At 37.6% G+C, this 16,664-nt stretch overlaps 1 protein-coding gene across 1 annotated transcript in view; it reads right to left on the bottom strand.

Annotated features, from left to right (window-relative positions):
* Positions 1 to 3,924: 3,924 nt before the first annotated feature.
* The window catches only part of FAP (fibroblast activation protein alpha), a 39,328-nt gene continuing 26,588 nt past the window's right edge, over positions 3,925 to 16,664 (bottom strand). Inside the window, exons 21-26 of the mRNA XM_066190049.1 lie at positions 15,810 to 15,864; positions 13,291 to 13,390; positions 10,256 to 10,320; positions 8,194 to 8,266; positions 7,868 to 7,941; positions 3,925 to 6,519 (exon numbers count right to left, since the gene is read on the bottom strand). Coding sequence (XP_066046146.1) covers positions 6,418 to 6,519; positions 7,868 to 7,941; positions 8,194 to 8,266; positions 10,256 to 10,320; positions 13,291 to 13,390; positions 15,810 to 15,864 — 469 coding nt within the window. The 3' untranslated portion in view covers positions 3,925 to 6,417. The remainder of the gene's footprint in view (positions 6,520 to 7,867; positions 7,942 to 8,193; positions 8,267 to 10,255; positions 10,321 to 13,290; positions 13,391 to 15,809; positions 15,865 to 16,664) is intronic.

The raw sequence follows: 16,664 nt of genomic DNA, 5'->3' as shown, positions 1-16,664 counted from the left end.
TGCCTAGCACAGGTGAAATTTAAAAAAATGTTTTGATTGGCCTTAGATGTAAAATTCCAAATTTGTAAATGCTACTGTAAGAAAATTCATACTCACTTGAGAACTATATGCCAAACATTCATTATAAATTGAGTTTCACACAGTGGCCTATTGATTTATGCAAGATAAAACCATTTGCTCACAATTCCATTCCCTAAAAGGAAAAAAAAAAAAAAAGAAAAAAAATAGATTTGAGATTTGTAGTTGTGCCTGTTCTATGCAACTATTCTTGTTCAATGGGGACAATTTCATAGCTCTGGTGGGGCAGCATTGCCAAAGAAAGCCATGGTCATCCATGTGCTGACAACACAGAGACTGAGACATGTAGGGGAGGTAGGTAGGAGGAAGGTTCTGGAATGACAGTAGACATCTCACTGAATGCTAATGACAGCCTTTGCCCCAGTCTAGAGTGCCTCACGTTCTGGTTTGTGGCACAAGGCACATTACAACAAACCTTATTTTCCCTAACACTGCTCCTCAAAGCCAGCAAAGAATGTGCTTCAGTGAGACAATTTTCTGCTGACTGACCACAGCCAGATTGGCATAGCCCAGACAACTTAATAATCATATTAGAGCGGCAAACAAAATTTACTGGATTCTTTCTAGAGGTCTGACCCAAGCACCTGGCTGTGGTACCATGGTAGTGGTTCAGGGAAACATTAAGTCTCATTACGCAGTCCACATCATCAAATTTAATTTTTGTTAAGTGTAATTTTTCCATGCTATTGAATCAATCTATGAGATTCGCGATTTACTTTTTTCCCCCATTTCTAGTCCCCGGGGTGGGTCACCCGGCGGCTCCCGCGGAGGCCACCAGCGCGTCCTGCAGTACCCGGGCAATGCAGCAGATGGGGGTCAAAGGGCCCTTTCCACCGCTTCTGCACCAGGACACCCACACGCTTTGCATGGATTGCTACAATCATCTCTCTACCCGCTGAGTTAAAGACACTTTGGAAAGAGGCAATACGGAATGTGAGACAATATCCTCTCCTCCAGAAAACAGACAGCTTTTCTCTTTTTGTTTAATTCAGTTTATTTTCTTGTGTCATATAAAGTTCCTCGTTTACAGTAGGATGATTCCAGGGGAAAAAAAAAAAAAAGCACCTCAGTGCACCTGGTTGGGGCAGGTTGTCATAGAGCTGTATAATCTAGCAGGTCATCTAGCCTCTAGAAGGTGACCAGTTATATGTTTTTCAAGTGGTAGACAGAAAATAAAATATACAGGAAATAAGTAAACTGCCATCAAAACCCATGAAACCCTCAGTTGCCATAACTGAGTCTATAGTATATATTTCAGAAGCACAGTAAACAGGAGTTTCCAAACAAAAGCAGAAAATTATAGCAGGTGTGAGACATGCACATATACTCAGGTTTGTTCCTCTCAAATTTTAAAACACACCGGTTAGTTGATACCTCCTGGCAAAAATCAAGGGCAACCTCACTGTCCTCTCTCTGTATCATTATTCTCAAATGAGACAATACTTTGAGTCAGACTAAGAGACAGAAGCTGAAAGTCTGTCTTCGGGGAATTTTCATGTTTCTCATGATTCAATTGGAGTGGCTGGGTTCACTATATCTGGAATTTATCAAAGTTTCCTGCACTGTCATCTGATTAAAATTGTCAAGATTTGAACATTTTAATGGATTAGGAACTTGCTGGCTTTTCACAGTAAAAAATAAAAAAATACTCATCAAATGCTTTCAAAGCAGTGACCTCCCCAAATCCTTCTGTGTAATTCTTCATTACATATTTATTACTATTGTATTATTATCCATTACATGTCTAAAGGGAGGGGGATATATCTTGGAGTATGACTACAGGCCCACACCCTTTGCTTTCTTACACAGAATGCATTCCCTCCTAACCTTGTCAGCTGTGAGTTCAGAGGGCTGGGCTCTGCAGCCCCTTTCATTTTGCTGTCTTTGTTCCATGATAATCACAAAGAGCATTCCCCTTCTGAAAATGCGAACCAATATAGGAGGAACATATAAACATATAAACATATATATGTGTGTAAACACATGCACACATGAAACACCATGTTACACCCCTAAACGTGTTCTTGTGCATAACACACACAGTGTGTGCTCATGTATGTGTACAACCCCATGGCCACTGTTTGGGGAGCAAGAATGGCTTTCTGAAAGGGAAAAGTTTAGTTTGGGGTGTTTAAGCCTTTCCACAGCATGCAGCCCCATGCTGTCTGCCAGGGATGCTGAGCAGTTTGTACCTCGGGAGCCACAGTCATTTTTCACTGTGCTCTGGCCCACACTGTCTACTCACATAAGTTGGAATCGCTCCACTGCAAGTCAATGGAGCTGCATCAATTTGCGCAAGCAGAAGAGCTGGCCAAATATGTACTAGTTATTTTACATTCCGAGAAGACAATGTTCATAATTGAAAGTAATACCAAATGCTCTTAGCAAATACTATGAATTATTCAGATTAAATATAGAGCCTTCAAATGACTCTGTAAAATGTTCTAAACAGCTGTGCCTTGTAATTGGAACTGACTGGCAAACTGGGAAGTATTGAATGCAGTCTGAATTGGACTTGATATCTGAGAAAAACGAATATAACACTAACCATATTCTAGAATCTGACTGCTTTTCTGCTAAATTTCTCTTCAGGTCTCTACTTTCCTGCAGCTGTAGTAATCCTATGTGAAACAAATCATGTAGGTCTGTGTTTGAAGTATAAGGATTGCAGGTTCTTTCATGTGCACAGCTCACACAGCACGAATAAGGTAGATGATGAAAACAGGTTTGGAGTGGAATCAGTGACTTTCTACCATTTATGTACACTTCAGCTCCTAGAATAAAGCAATTTTTACTTTTCAGCTCTAGTTTTAATTTGTAAAAGCTAGAAAGGGTTCATAGTGGAAAGTGACTTGTAAAAAAACAGTATTTGTGGCTATTTATCAAGGGCCTGTCTACCTAATTCAGAACAGCTACATCCTACCTTCAGGGGCTTGGATACCTTGTTTATATGACGGGTAGTTGAAGACTCATGTTTCATTGTCTGAAGTGGTATGTTTAAGTATCTGAAGTGTGAGGATGTTATCCAAAAGAGAAAAGAATAGAAAGTGCTCAGCATAGTTTGGAAAACAGATCCTCTAAAACATTGGAAAGTGGGAAGCAAAACTTAGAGGACGTTCATTCTTGTTGTAAAAGCTTAGCTTAATTCAAATTGTGCCCTAGTGCTGGCTCTTACACACCATATTCCATGTTTGCAGTATAGTTACATATACTTTATATTCACATACTTTGTTAGCTTTGCCTTTATACCTCAGCACAAGCCCTTTCAACTTGAACTATTGAAGATCTGTTACAAAAGAGCTTATTCTGTAGCCTCATAAGGCTCTTCTCTCTGATTTAAGTGGAATGGGGCAAATAACTGTCCAGTGAATGTTTGGGGTAATGCTTGTAACATGGATTCTGTTTGTAGGCAAGGCAGAATGGAACATGTTCTCTTTCTAGAGAAAAAAAGAAAGCTTGGGAGAATCCCATCACCATATATAAATATCTGAAGGGATGATCTCTTCCGAAGAAGACTGAGACAGCCTCTTTTCAGTGGTGCCCAATGACAGAATGAGAGGCAACAGGCACAAACTGAAACATAGAATGTTCTGTCTGAGCACTTTTTTTACTATGAGGGTGACCAAACACTGGCAGCAGTGGCCCAGGGAGGTTGTAGCATGTCTAAATGGCTTTTGGATATTCAAAAGCCATCTGGACAAAGTTCTGGGCCAAAGGATGTAGGTAGCCCTGTGTGAACAGGGAAGTGGGATAAGTAGACCTCCAAAGCTCCTTTCCAACCCCAACCATTCTGTGATTCTGTTATAGTACAAGGCTAGGTTTGCAGTGCTCTGCACCATTTCTAGTGATTGACTGTGATATTACCTGTTATAAGCACAGGCCAGCCAGCAATCTGATGTAGATGTATTTTTAAGAGGGTTTTTTTGACACTCACAGCATCCTAGGACATTTTCTCCCAGGTCATCAAAACACATGGTTGCTCTATCATAAAGTTTCATGTTAGACATTATTTCAGCAATTCAGTGCAAATGTCACACTCTGCTGGAGACATATTCCCATTCTTTGGCAAGGACACTGTGTAAGGCAAAGACATTAACAACATGAAAAACAATGAAGGAAAAATATTGGCAGCAACTGCACTTATTTTTTAAAAATTTTTATCCCCCACAGCTGCTGCCTACAAGCCAAAGTAGATGGTGAACAGTTTAGAAGATGTGTGCTCTGATTGCCTTAGGAAACAAGCAGACCTCAGGGCAGATTAATAATGCTAATTTTATTAGCATTAGAAATAGCTAATCCACCCCTTGAGAAAGAAGTACCTTCTGTTATTTTACTTGAGTGACTTTCCTGAAATGTCCCTTATTTCAAATACTTCCAAAGGCTTCAGACAACAGAGCTGTGGGCAGGGTGTGAACAACACATTGCATCATTTTGTTACTGTACCAACAAAGGGCCAATCTATATGCCCAAATTTCCAAAACTTAGAGGATTTTCAAAAGAATAAATAAAATAAAGGTGAAGAAATTGAAAGCGACCTTAATATATTGACATTTATCTGAGATTGATACCATGCTTTTTTGGAAATTACTCTAGCTTCTCATTGACATATTCAGGGATCTTAAATCTTTAAGCATGTCAGATAAGAGTTTAATTTTTCTCTCTTTCACCACAACATCGCAATGATTTCTACGGTGTTGTATCAATATAACAAACTGAGAGTTAAATCTCAGTATTTCAACTGAATTGTATTCCTTATTTGTATGATAACCACATTTCTGAGACTACCGTTGTGTGCAGCAAATGCACATAGGACCATATAATCAACATCTAATTAGGCCCACTTCATGTTATATTTGCTTAATGTTAACTTTCTTAGAGCTATAATTTTTTCCTTTAGCCATTATAGCAGTTGAATTTTAATTACATTACCAACAAAAAGCTCATTAACGTCACATAATTGGCAGTGTTTCCAAAAAAACCTGAACTAATTGAGTATTTTCTGAAGAGTTCCCATCAAAGTATAATTTAACCATTACAAACAGCTTGGCAACTACATTTACATAAAGATGTATCTAAGGAATGTTCTCATGTGTGGAAAATCAGATTTGATATTGCCATTAACAAACGAAGGAAGCTGTTACATAGCAAATCACTTCCACATTTTAATTATTTTGGCCAAACCCCATGTTTTTGTCAAGAAAGTCAAATGAAACCCCTTGCTTTTCCATGAAGAAGCAGCAACTGGTCTCTGACTGCAAGTTATGAAGCAGCTTGCTTTGTGGGAAGGCAACACAATCTAATTCAGGTTATTTTTCACTCCCAACAGCTAATAGCAGAAAGACCACGGTTCTTTTGCAGTAGACTAATTCAGAATTTTTTAAACACATGACCAAAGAATTGTTTAAACCAGAATGGATCTCTCGCCAATTATCTTGTTAATATTCTTATATTATGACAGGACTGATTTAATTACTAACGAAAAGAAGCAAGCATTCCAGTCATTATTAGCTTCCAGCATTTTTTTAAAGACTCCCTAATATAGTTTCACTGGAAACAAAGCAAAGAAGGTGTGCACAATCCTTTGATCCTTCCCCTCCAGTCTGGGATGAACGACACTGAGATCAGTGTGAATGCTGAGGTGATGACTACAAATTAAAAACAGGTCAATATGGCTCACATACTTTGATTACAGGTGAAAAACCCATTGATATACGATAGTTATCATGAGTGTCCTGCTTTCATGTTTAAACCTGAACACTAAGAGTTTTGCAGAAGGTTTCAAGAAGTTTTGCAAGGTTTCAAGTAAGAGTTGAATAAAACTTGAACACATTCAACACTCTCAATAAGTACCCAAACTTCAGTGTTAAATATTGTGTGTTCCTATCTCTTCTTGGATTCTTTACAAAAAGTTGGAAATAAATTTTGAGAAACTGGTTCTTGGTAGGATGCTAATTAGGTATACTTGCACTGCTTCCTTTATCCTTTCCCATTTTACTGTTCTAGTTAACAAATGCAGTCACAGTAATCTAATAGTGTGCATTTGCAATGAACCACCTTCCTTGGATAGCAGAATATAAGTTTAAGCAAGTTGGCAATAGATGCACAAGACCTTTTACATTCTGATTTTATTTTTTCTGTCAAACAGGTATCAAATGTGTCAAAAGATTTGTTACCATAACATATGCTAATATACCGTATCAAAAGTGGATGTAAACATCAAGTTTAAAATTTCAAAGTTCCTGTAATCAATTCACCTGAAAACTATACAACTTGGGCACTGCTGTCATTTCATTCTCCCAAAGATGTCTCAGACGCCTTAGCATGCTCTGAGTAGCCTACTTATTCTGACAAAGAAAAACACTGTTTGAGGAAGTGGGTCATATGTGTGTAGAGATGTTTGCTGGAAACGCCTGGAATTCCATGGTTCTGATCAGTATACCACTGAAAGAAAAAACAAACACAAAATATAAAACCTTTATGTTATGTTTTCGAATCTGCAAGAGTTAAACAATTAAAAAAATGTATTTTATTGCTATACATAAGAAAGTGGATGGCTCAAGAAAAAAAAGGAACTCAATAATTTTTTTTTTTCAGCAGTTCCCAATATATTATTACTCTTGCTGAAAAAAGGTTTCTAAGCCTTCTGTTATTTAAGAGTAAGCATTACTGCTTCAGTACTTTCTGGCCAGTTGTATCAAGTCAGGCAAAAGGGCCTTGAGATGCCATTAGGGATGAAATCCCTTTGACCTGCTGCATGGCCTGGGCAACATGGGTAAGAGACTTGCTTAGGAATAATTACTAGGCTCTAAGCAATAAAAATTCAGCTAAATGTTGTTTGAGTTCTATTCAAAATGTCCTTCATTACAGCAGGGCCATGAACCTTGTGAGTGGTGTACCAGAAATAAAACACACATATGAATTATGCTAACTCAGAAATATCTGCCATCCCACTGTACCTGAACCAGAATGACTCCAACTGCACACAGTATTCCAGATACTTAAGATATAACCCAGATGTGCTAAAGATCAGCAGAGGAGGCAGAAAATGTGTAATACACAAAAGGACCTACAAACCCCTGTCATCCCTTTTGGTGGAGTTCACGGCCCTGTGAAGCCAGACTCAGGCAGAAGGCTAGTATGTTTGATAGCAGGCAAATACTTTGGTTATTAGCTCTGAGAAAATGGTTTGGAAGCAGAGGTCAGCAAATAAATCAGATCTACATTTCCTGTTTATTTCTCCTTTATATCCTGCAACCTCTTGCTTATGTGTTTCTCTCTTTGCCTGTACCTGCTATGCAAGCTTTTCAGAGAACTTTTTTTTGCTGATTCTGGATATATATTTGGAGGCCTTACACCCTTTTTGCTTGTTTCACTTCATGCCTGTGGCAGGCAAGTCCAATTCAAGATAGAATCTACCACAACCAGTGACAATTTGGCCCCAGAACTCAGTTCTTTGATCTTCCTCCTTTACCAGGTATCAAAAACACTCATAAGGAGGCTGGATTCTTATTCTTCTCCCTAGCTCATTTTAAAAGCCTCCAAGTTATTCTTGACAAGAGGAAACTCCTGCTAGCATCCAAAGGGCAACGGGGAAAAAAAAAGAGCAGGCAAATAATTTGGGGAAGAAATTGAGAAGTTGTTTATGAAGAATAACAAATGCACTAGCAATTGCCAAATTTTGAAGCATGTTCAGTTGAACAGGGTTGTTAAAAACACTGCCAAATGTCAGATGAGCTTATTGATAAAGTTACGAACCACTTTTCAAAATGAACAATAGTCTGTTATTTACCATTGCCTGGAAATCCACCTGTGCATTAACCAGAGCTTTTGCAATTTGTGCTGAGTTCTGAAAATGTACGTTATCTAAAAAGAAAAAAAAAAAGATTGTTGAAACGTGTTAATACCACAAAGCATAAAGTTATAGTGCATTTAGCTGTGTCCACTAATTATCAAGTGATACAGTTGACATTACTAAGAATGAGTAAGCATCTTATGATAGGTCATATGGAAATCTACCAAAGATCTAAGTCCTGACCCAATCAAAGATAGATGCTTAATGTTTTTCAAACAAAGTGATTCTGGCTCTGTGTTTGTTCTGCCATTTGCAAACCTCACCATCTGCTGTTCCATGGATGAGAAGATACTCTACGTTTTGGAAATTCTTTGCTCTTGCCATCACAGTTGAATTCTGTTGAGAGGAAAAAAGAACAGTTCAGCAACTTCAATTTAAACCACTTATTTATAGTGCTGAAAGGCTTTCATTACCTAGTAGAAAAACAATCAAACAGTTGAACTGACATGACAGCAGTGACTTCATATCAATTTGAGATTACAATAGAAACCATGTACATGGCTGTATACACACACACACACACACACACACACACACACATATATATTTATACATACACACAGACACATCAGTCTCTACAGAGGGATCTGAACAATCTGGATCAATGACCCAAAGCCTGTGGCTCAAAAAGGCAAAGTGTTTTGTCCTGCTCTTGTATCACAACCACCCCTATGCAGCACAAGGGGCCATGTGGAAGGGTGGCTGGAAAGTTCTCTGGTAGAAACAGACCTGTGGGTATTGGTTGACAGCAGCTGAAGATGAGCCATTGCATGCCCAGGTGGCCAAGAAGGCCTGAGCCATCCTGGCCTGTACCAAAAGCAGTGTGGCTGACAAGACCAGAGAAGTGGTCATCCCCCTGTACTGGCCACTAGTGAGGCCACACCTCGAATCCTGTGTTCAGTTTTGGGCCCAAGAAAGACATTGAGGTGCTGGAATGTCTCCTGAGAAGGGCCACGGAGCTGGGAAGAGTCTGAAGAGTGATTCCTCTGAGGAATGGCTGAGGGTGTTTAGCCAGAGAGAAGAGGAGGCTCGGGAGGGACCTTAACATTCACTATGACTCCTTGAAAGTATGTTTTAGCCAGGTGGGGGTTGGCCTCTTGTCCCAGACAACAATCAACTGGACAAGAGGAAACGGCCTTAAATTGTGCCAGAGGAGGTTTAGACTGGATATGAGGAAACATTTCTTCATGGAAAGGGTTGTCAGGCACTGGAACAAACTGCTCAGGGCAGTTGATTGAGTCACCATCCGGGAAGGTATTTAAAAGATGTGTAGATGTGGCACTTGGGGACATGGTTTAGTGGTGCACTTGGCAGTTTAAGGTTAATGGCTGGACCTGATGATCTCAGAAGTCTTTTCCAAACTAAATGATTCTGTGCATCTGTGATCTGTGACTTTGGCTTCAGGACAAGAATACCTATAAATAAATAAATACTGTTTTTTTTCTTACATTATTTGCATGTATTCTGAAAAGCACTAGCAGGAGAAAAAGTATTAATCTGTGCCATATTGATAGTATCTGCCCATAAAAGGTCCTTGTGCAAGCTTGCCTTGCAGCAGGTAGCTTTCTGTGCTACCACAAATGTCTCTACACCATCAGAAACAGATCTGATATTTAGTGTCTTTTCTAGGGGCCAATTCATACAAAGAACAGTTCGAATCATGTAATTCCCAGAATGCTCTAATTCCTGGCTACCCAGACAGCTCTACTAGGCCTGTTTGGTATTGAGCATTTCTGTTCTTTGAGTTGGGATGGAAATACATACTGAGAACACGATCCAAATCTTTAACAGGAGTGTTTCCACTAAGTTCTTTAGATGTTAATTCAGGCCTCTCCATATCCAGCGCTGGTGTGTGTGTGCTGCTAGAGAAAACTACAGACTTCCTATCAATGTGAAGAAAAGAATGGCAATTTGTTCTAGGTAGGGGAAGATGCTCTGATCATTTAGTATGCTTAATGTCTTATTATCAGAGGGCTAAATTTGCATGAAGCAGTTTGCATACCACATCTTAGCAGTACCAACCAAAACGTTATCAATATCAATGTTTTAATCCCTCTCACTTGAGTTCGTTTCTAGGCTAATGGTTTGCACTGGCAGAACAGTCTGACTTGTCCAAGTAAGAAAATAAGGACTTCCATTTAGCATTTTTGGGATTTATAAATACAAACCCACAGTTAATTCTGTATATAAGAATTTCATGGCAGTAGCTTTGCTACAAAAGAACTGTACCATGAGAGCTGCTGGGCCACTTTCTTCACAGTTCCACTTATCCATGGAATTGTGATTCAAATTTAAGGCAGATCAGCAGAGAAACAGAATTCTCACCTTATAGTGCTCAAGATTATCAGACTTTATAGGAAGACCCATAAATCGTTCTGTGTAGATCGATGCTGAAATTAAAGAAGAAAAAAAGCTACAGATAAAGAAAGTGCAGATATTTTGTGGCTTCAGTGACACATAGGAAATTAAATTATGTTTAACTGTGTCTGTTCTTAGTTTCCTCATAACACACCAAATTTAAACATATTTTAAAAATCAACTACAAAGGCTAATTATTTACTGTTCTCCAAAACATCTTTGGAGAAACAGTGGTTTTATACTCATCTAGGTTTTGTGGATAAAGGTAATTAATTGATAACACTTTATGCTATTGGGTTGAACTCCAGAAGTCAGTTTAATAACGCAATGAGGCAATAAAGGTGCATGGTGGAAAGATGACACAGACTAATTCTGACACCTTTAAAAGAGGAGCTGAGGATTTGTATGTGTATTAACAGTAAATATGGATAGGTGTGTTGTCCTTTTCCTACTGAATATATATATGCAGCAACTAGGGGGAGCAGGAAAGGATGCAGGCATGAATTGAAAAGGTGGTCCATTGCTTTTCAGGTCTCTGTTCAATTCCTTTTCCTAACTACAACAAAGTCTGAAAACAGATTTGACAAAATAAATGTGAATAACTGAATAGTATCCATCACCAAGAAATCAGTAGAAACATCTCTCTTTGAACTGCCTCAGTATTTGTACTTTCACTAGGAGCTGTTATGAAAATTTATGGAAAACTGACAGTAGCTGCTACTACCAGATTACTTTCTTTATGACCTTGCCTTGAAAGAGTAACTGACACATATTGAGCAGTCAAGCCGCAGTATTAAAAGGATTTTATTTATTTAAGGGAGTCAGGGCTTTCTGACAAAAAAGAGCTGTAATCTTTCCCTCTCAAAAGACAGGTGATGGCCATTGTAATCATTAAGGAATTGAGATTTTCTATTTTCTCCAGTTTGATACACTGTATTAGAAAAATTTTATTAAAATATAGAAATGAGAATCCTCCCAGGAAAAGAAAATTAATCAATATATTCTTGTTCCCATAGTTTGTTATGTATCATTTACATGTGCTACCACTGAGAGCTAAAGATGTGTACTGTATCTCCCAGATCAGCCAAGCAAGGCTTCTTAAGATAATTTGTAATATAAGCAGCAAAATAATTTAAGTAGCCTATCTTTTATCAAAATCCTTTATCATTCCATGAAAACAGAAAATGTGCAATATCTGTTGTCAACACAGTGTCAAACAACCATATCGGGCTCAAGTTTTCAATAAAATAGACTCTTTCTGAATGGCTGGCATTTCTACAGTATTCTGAGCCAATTTTTCCACTCTCTTCTACCAATAGAGCTACAACAAGTCCACAGAGGTCAGCAGAATTGCATTATAATGACTGAGTGGAAGATTCAGCTTGTCAATTATTGAGGAAGGAAAAGCAGATGAATTTAAATAAATTTTAATAAAACAGTCACAGATATAATGCTTTTAACTATACATTGTCCCTGAATGAAATCTTTCTTTCCATCTTGTTACTGTTCAGTTGTTATTAGCTCTCACTAAAACTAGAGGGGGGTGAGACAGCCTCTGACAAAAGATTATGGTCCAGAATCTCATCTGTGCATCTAAAAGAGGGTTGGACAGAATTTAGAAGCTCTAGGGACCAGTACATCCTCTGACATACTGATACTACTCAGAGACTCAAGGATGTAACATCCTGTAGTTTTGCCCCTAACACAGTTCACCCTAATGTTAACATGATCTGTTTGCCAAAACTTATGACTCATGACTTCCTTGTTTCCTTCCTTCCTTAGTGGAGGTACATTTGCCTGTTGGATTTTACAGTGTGTTTTCAGCAAGATTCTTTAATTGCCACCTGAAAATTCAGCTGACGTAGAAATTGCAATGTTGCAGGTCTAATCTGCTTGAACTTAAAAACTTCATTTGAATTGTGATGCTGTGACAAATTTTTATAATCTGTCTTTTATTAAGGGACTTTTGCAAAAGCAGTGCTCTATGCCTGCATTCTGGAAATAATTTTGTGATCATGAGTAAAAATGTCTTAAAAAATCTTGATGCCAATGAAAACACGAAGACTATGCTTCCTGTGTCATACAAATATTTTCCCCTTTGTTTGCAAAACACCACAAATACAAGGAATGTCTGTGCTAGCAGTCAGGGAAGGAATCTTTCCCATTTAACCAAAAATTTTCTCATAACCAAGACTTCTTTGAAAACGACCATATGCTAAGTAAATGTGTTCGAAGTGTTACATTTTACTCATTGAAAATATTCATGCCATGATTTTTTTTTTTACACTAAGGTTCCTTAACACCATGCCAAAAGCTTAACAGGTCGGCAAGTATGGGTATGTGCCTGCTTTATTCACACAGGAAGGCCTTGGGAATATACTCCCAATGTTGTTTCCACTCAACAGTTTGGAGCCTAATTCCATAAACATTAATAAAAGTATGTATTGTAACACAACAATACAGCAGGTTTGGCTGAGAAACATTTAAAGGGAAAAGTATTTAATTAAAAAAAAATATACCGAACACAATAGTCCTCTTTTTCACTGCTTTCTGGAAACAATTTTGCAGTCATTAGAAATACTGATTCCTGACACAGGTCATCTGTGGTGTCAGAAGTTGAAATGTATTATGATTCTGTTACTGGCAGATAAATCAGTTCAGCTGTTTCTGAATTCAGTGAAAAGGTTTTAACAGGATTTTTAGGCAGATCACTCCTTAATAGCAGTTTATTGAGAGGGCTTTATACACTTACTGTTACAGAAGTGCATATGGAATTATCCAGACATACCTTCTTTGTGACAAAGTCAGTTCCAAACTGCCAGTTGCACTCAGTTATTTTCAGCAAGAAAAACATTAAACTTAAGGTCTTAAAAGTTTTAAATCTAGGTAATTTGAATGTCTTTATGTTTCAAATTGTCAGTCTCCTGCAATGATTTAATTTAAGAAGTCATTAAATGCTACGTCTTGCTTTCCAAGTCAGTATTTATGACAAGTTTCCATACCGTAATATTCCCAGCTAGAAACAGGAGCCACAGCCATTCCGCATTTAAATACTCCACTGCCAGATCCAAGTGCCAAAGAAGTTACATAGCCACCATAGGACTAGGAGGAAATCACAGACAGTTTAAAATTGCTGGTGAAGTATCATTCTGTTTTCTGAATCAAACTCATATAAGTTACTTCCAAATTAACTAATTGGCTTTGAATGCATGGAGAACAAAGTAACAAAAGGTTGAGGTTTTTTGAAATTAATTTATTGATATCAAACAGATCTCATGTAATTTCTTGTCAGAGAGATTAGACAATTTGATCAAATCACTTATTTTTTTGCTACTTCTTCAATGTTTATCACAGGATACTGCTTTTATTACCACTTACAATCACAGGGAAATTAATTTGGTAGCATCCTCCATGGTAATTCAATGCAACCTATAGCTCAAAGCAGGGCTAACTTAAAATGTAAATGATACCGATCACAGTCACATCCAGAGAACACATCCTCTCCACTCAATCTGCTTCAACAGTGAGCAATGTTGTCTTTATTTATTTTTCCTAAAACCAAACAGAAACTTTCCTTCTGGCAGCTTGTTTTCATTGCCTCTCATCTTTTCAAGGTGCACCTCCAAGAAAAGATTAGAGGGTTTTTCCCTCCCTTAAAAAACAACCTAATTTTTGCTAATGATTAGCATATTGAACCAACTCAATCGTCAGTACTAATATGGTCATCTACTTCAGCACGGAGCAACTCCTCCCTGCTGCCTGCCACTGTTCCTAGTACTTTCTGGCCTGATTCCTCAAACTGGGACCCAGAAAGGAAGAATAAATTCATGGCTGTTAAGAAGGGTAAAGCAAGTAAGTAAGCCTGGATATAGGAATAAATCCATGAAACTGAATGGGGCTAGTTGCTGAGACAGGAAAATAATGTAAATAAAAAGCCTTTGGTTTGGCTCTCCACAGGATGTAGAACTGAGGTTGGGAAAACTCCTATGAGGTCTTTGCAAAAGAATGGATTTCTGTTTACTTTGGAATGAAGAAAGGGATAAAAATATGGTGTGTCATGAAAAATTCTGAAGATTACTTTAGTAGCATATTAAAGACTAAGGGAAATAAGCAGAATTAAATATTTTTTTTGGTACAGAATTTAAGTTAGTCCATCCTCTTGACTTTTCAGCTTGAAATGATAGTGAGCGATATAGTAGTAGAAACAGTAATACATAGAATTTTTCCAACTCATCTGATTTGCTCATTTGATCTTCTAAAAAATCAGTCCACAAAGCTAAAAAGTAAGGGATTAGGATTGGGCAGATAAATATATTCACTGTAACAGGCCAAGAGCGAGAGTTCACAACCCAAATTACTTTAGTGGTTATTTAAGAGCTTTTGCCGTCTAGAAGAGTTTGATGAGTCTGAGCACGAGTTCATGCACACTTGCCAAGCTGCAGCCTATAAATAAGGAAACACCTTTCAACTCCTTTCAAAGCTTACAGACCAGGAAATGGCATAATAAATTGGAAATAAATAGGAAAAAAAGACTAATAGGTTTGCCAGTAGTGCCTTTATTTTAATATTATATCCACTACTGGAATACAATGTGTCCAAGCTCTTACTTGGTTCTGGAAACACTGTGGTGAAATAAAATATCATGTGCTTTAAAAAAGAAAATATTTTCTTGAGGCCTTAAATTACATAATGTCACTTGAGAATTATTCACTTCTAAGTGTCTGTGTCACTTAATTTCACCATATGGTATCCTTTTTATTCTGCTGTTACGGTAGTAACTGTACCAAAGTAACTTCAATATTGGTTGGTAGAAGCTTCATAGAAAGATTTTAGCAATTCTGCTCATGTGCTGTCTAAGATCAGGCAATACATCTGGCTATTAAAGGTTCTGGGAGCATCACAACGACAAATAAATGAAAAAAGCAAAGATGAAAAATAGACTGGCTAATAATTTGGAATGACTCCCATACTGTCCAATTTTTCCATGTTTTGACTCTGATACTGGCCAAATTTTTCCATGTCTTGGTGAAGCTGTCAATGTTGTAAACCCCTCAAATTCATCCCTGATGACCACTGCAAAGCCAGCCAAGTACACAGTGATTCAGGATGATGCAGGGGTCACATTTTCTGATGAGAGATAGTCATAGGACTTTTCTCACTATTTTAATCTCAGATCAGAAAGGAAAATACTTGAATTTTGACACCATGCTAGTAAGTCCCTAAGTTAAAAGTAAAGCCAAATGAAATGTCTTAATTTGGCTTAACTTCCAGTCCAAACAATGTATTAGACATGAGCTTTTCAAAATTCCCTCTTGAGATGCCAAAGATTCATTTTTGGGGGCTTGTACTGTTGCAATTGCATGTATATAAGTACCAGCAGGAACCATCCCCTTTGACAACACCATCACACATTTGCAGAAGAAATTTTAAACATATTTAATACAGAACCAGGAAGAATTAAAAAAAAAAAATCATACTGCAGGATTATTTAAAGATTGATGTAAAAACTCCAATCACTTACCCAGCCCCATATTGCTATTCGTTTCTCATCAATAAAGCCCATTTCTATAAATTTTCTGTGAAAATAAAATCACAGCAATAAATGGATTATTATTACCAAAAAATGGCTAGTACAATGACAAATTAGCAAAAAATAGTTTTTCTTTCACTTTTTTCCCAAATATCCCACCAATTTGAGCAAACTGACAATCAACATAGCCTGCCTGATTTCTACAAAACATCAACTATTCAATCAATAGGTGTTGAAAGGGAAGAGGCAGAATTTTTCCTGAAAGAATAAAAAATACTGAAATTAATACTTTCGTCATAATAATTTTTATTCCCGTGGATGAGGATCATTTTCACTGCTTTAGAGCCAAAGGTGTTGGATTGCCATTAACATTGACTGATGTCACAGTGAGTCAATACTTCGATTTCTCTAGAGGAACAGTATCTACTTCTGAGGAGATTAGGGGTTCCCTGGAGAAATAAGCTTTTGTTTTATGTGCCTGAAAAGTAAAAAGTTCTTGTGTCTACTTTAATAAAAAATAATAATGAACGAATCATCTACTAACACTCCAAGTAGGTAATAAGCTTGAAATGTATAAAAGGTGCAAAACTTATGCTCTCAAGAGTCGAACAGGTCAAAGAGAACCATAAATACTAGGTCTCCTACAAATATCCTGCATCAGAGTGTGCAGACTGCATTTCTAAAGATGTATTAGCAAAAGAGGGTGAGGCAAAAGACCACAAAGGGTTGAGAGTGGCAGATAAACACAACAGGTTCAAATACACATCAGGACACATAGTAGCCTTATTTACTAGAACAAACCCAAGTGAGTTGACAACACCCAAAATGTGGGATACTATCTGGGTG

This window comes from Chamaea fasciata, unplaced genomic scaffold, assembly GCF_029207755.1.
Source record: "Chamaea fasciata isolate MVZ Bird 193981 ecotype frontalis unplaced genomic scaffold, bChaFas1.0.hap1 SCAF_8, whole genome shotgun sequence".
NCBI classification, from domain to species: domain Eukaryota; kingdom Metazoa; phylum Chordata; class Aves; order Passeriformes; family Sylviidae; genus Chamaea; species Chamaea fasciata.
The sequence above is the reverse complement of the archived record's forward strand: the minus strand, read 5'-3'. Positions and strand labels throughout refer to the sequence as shown.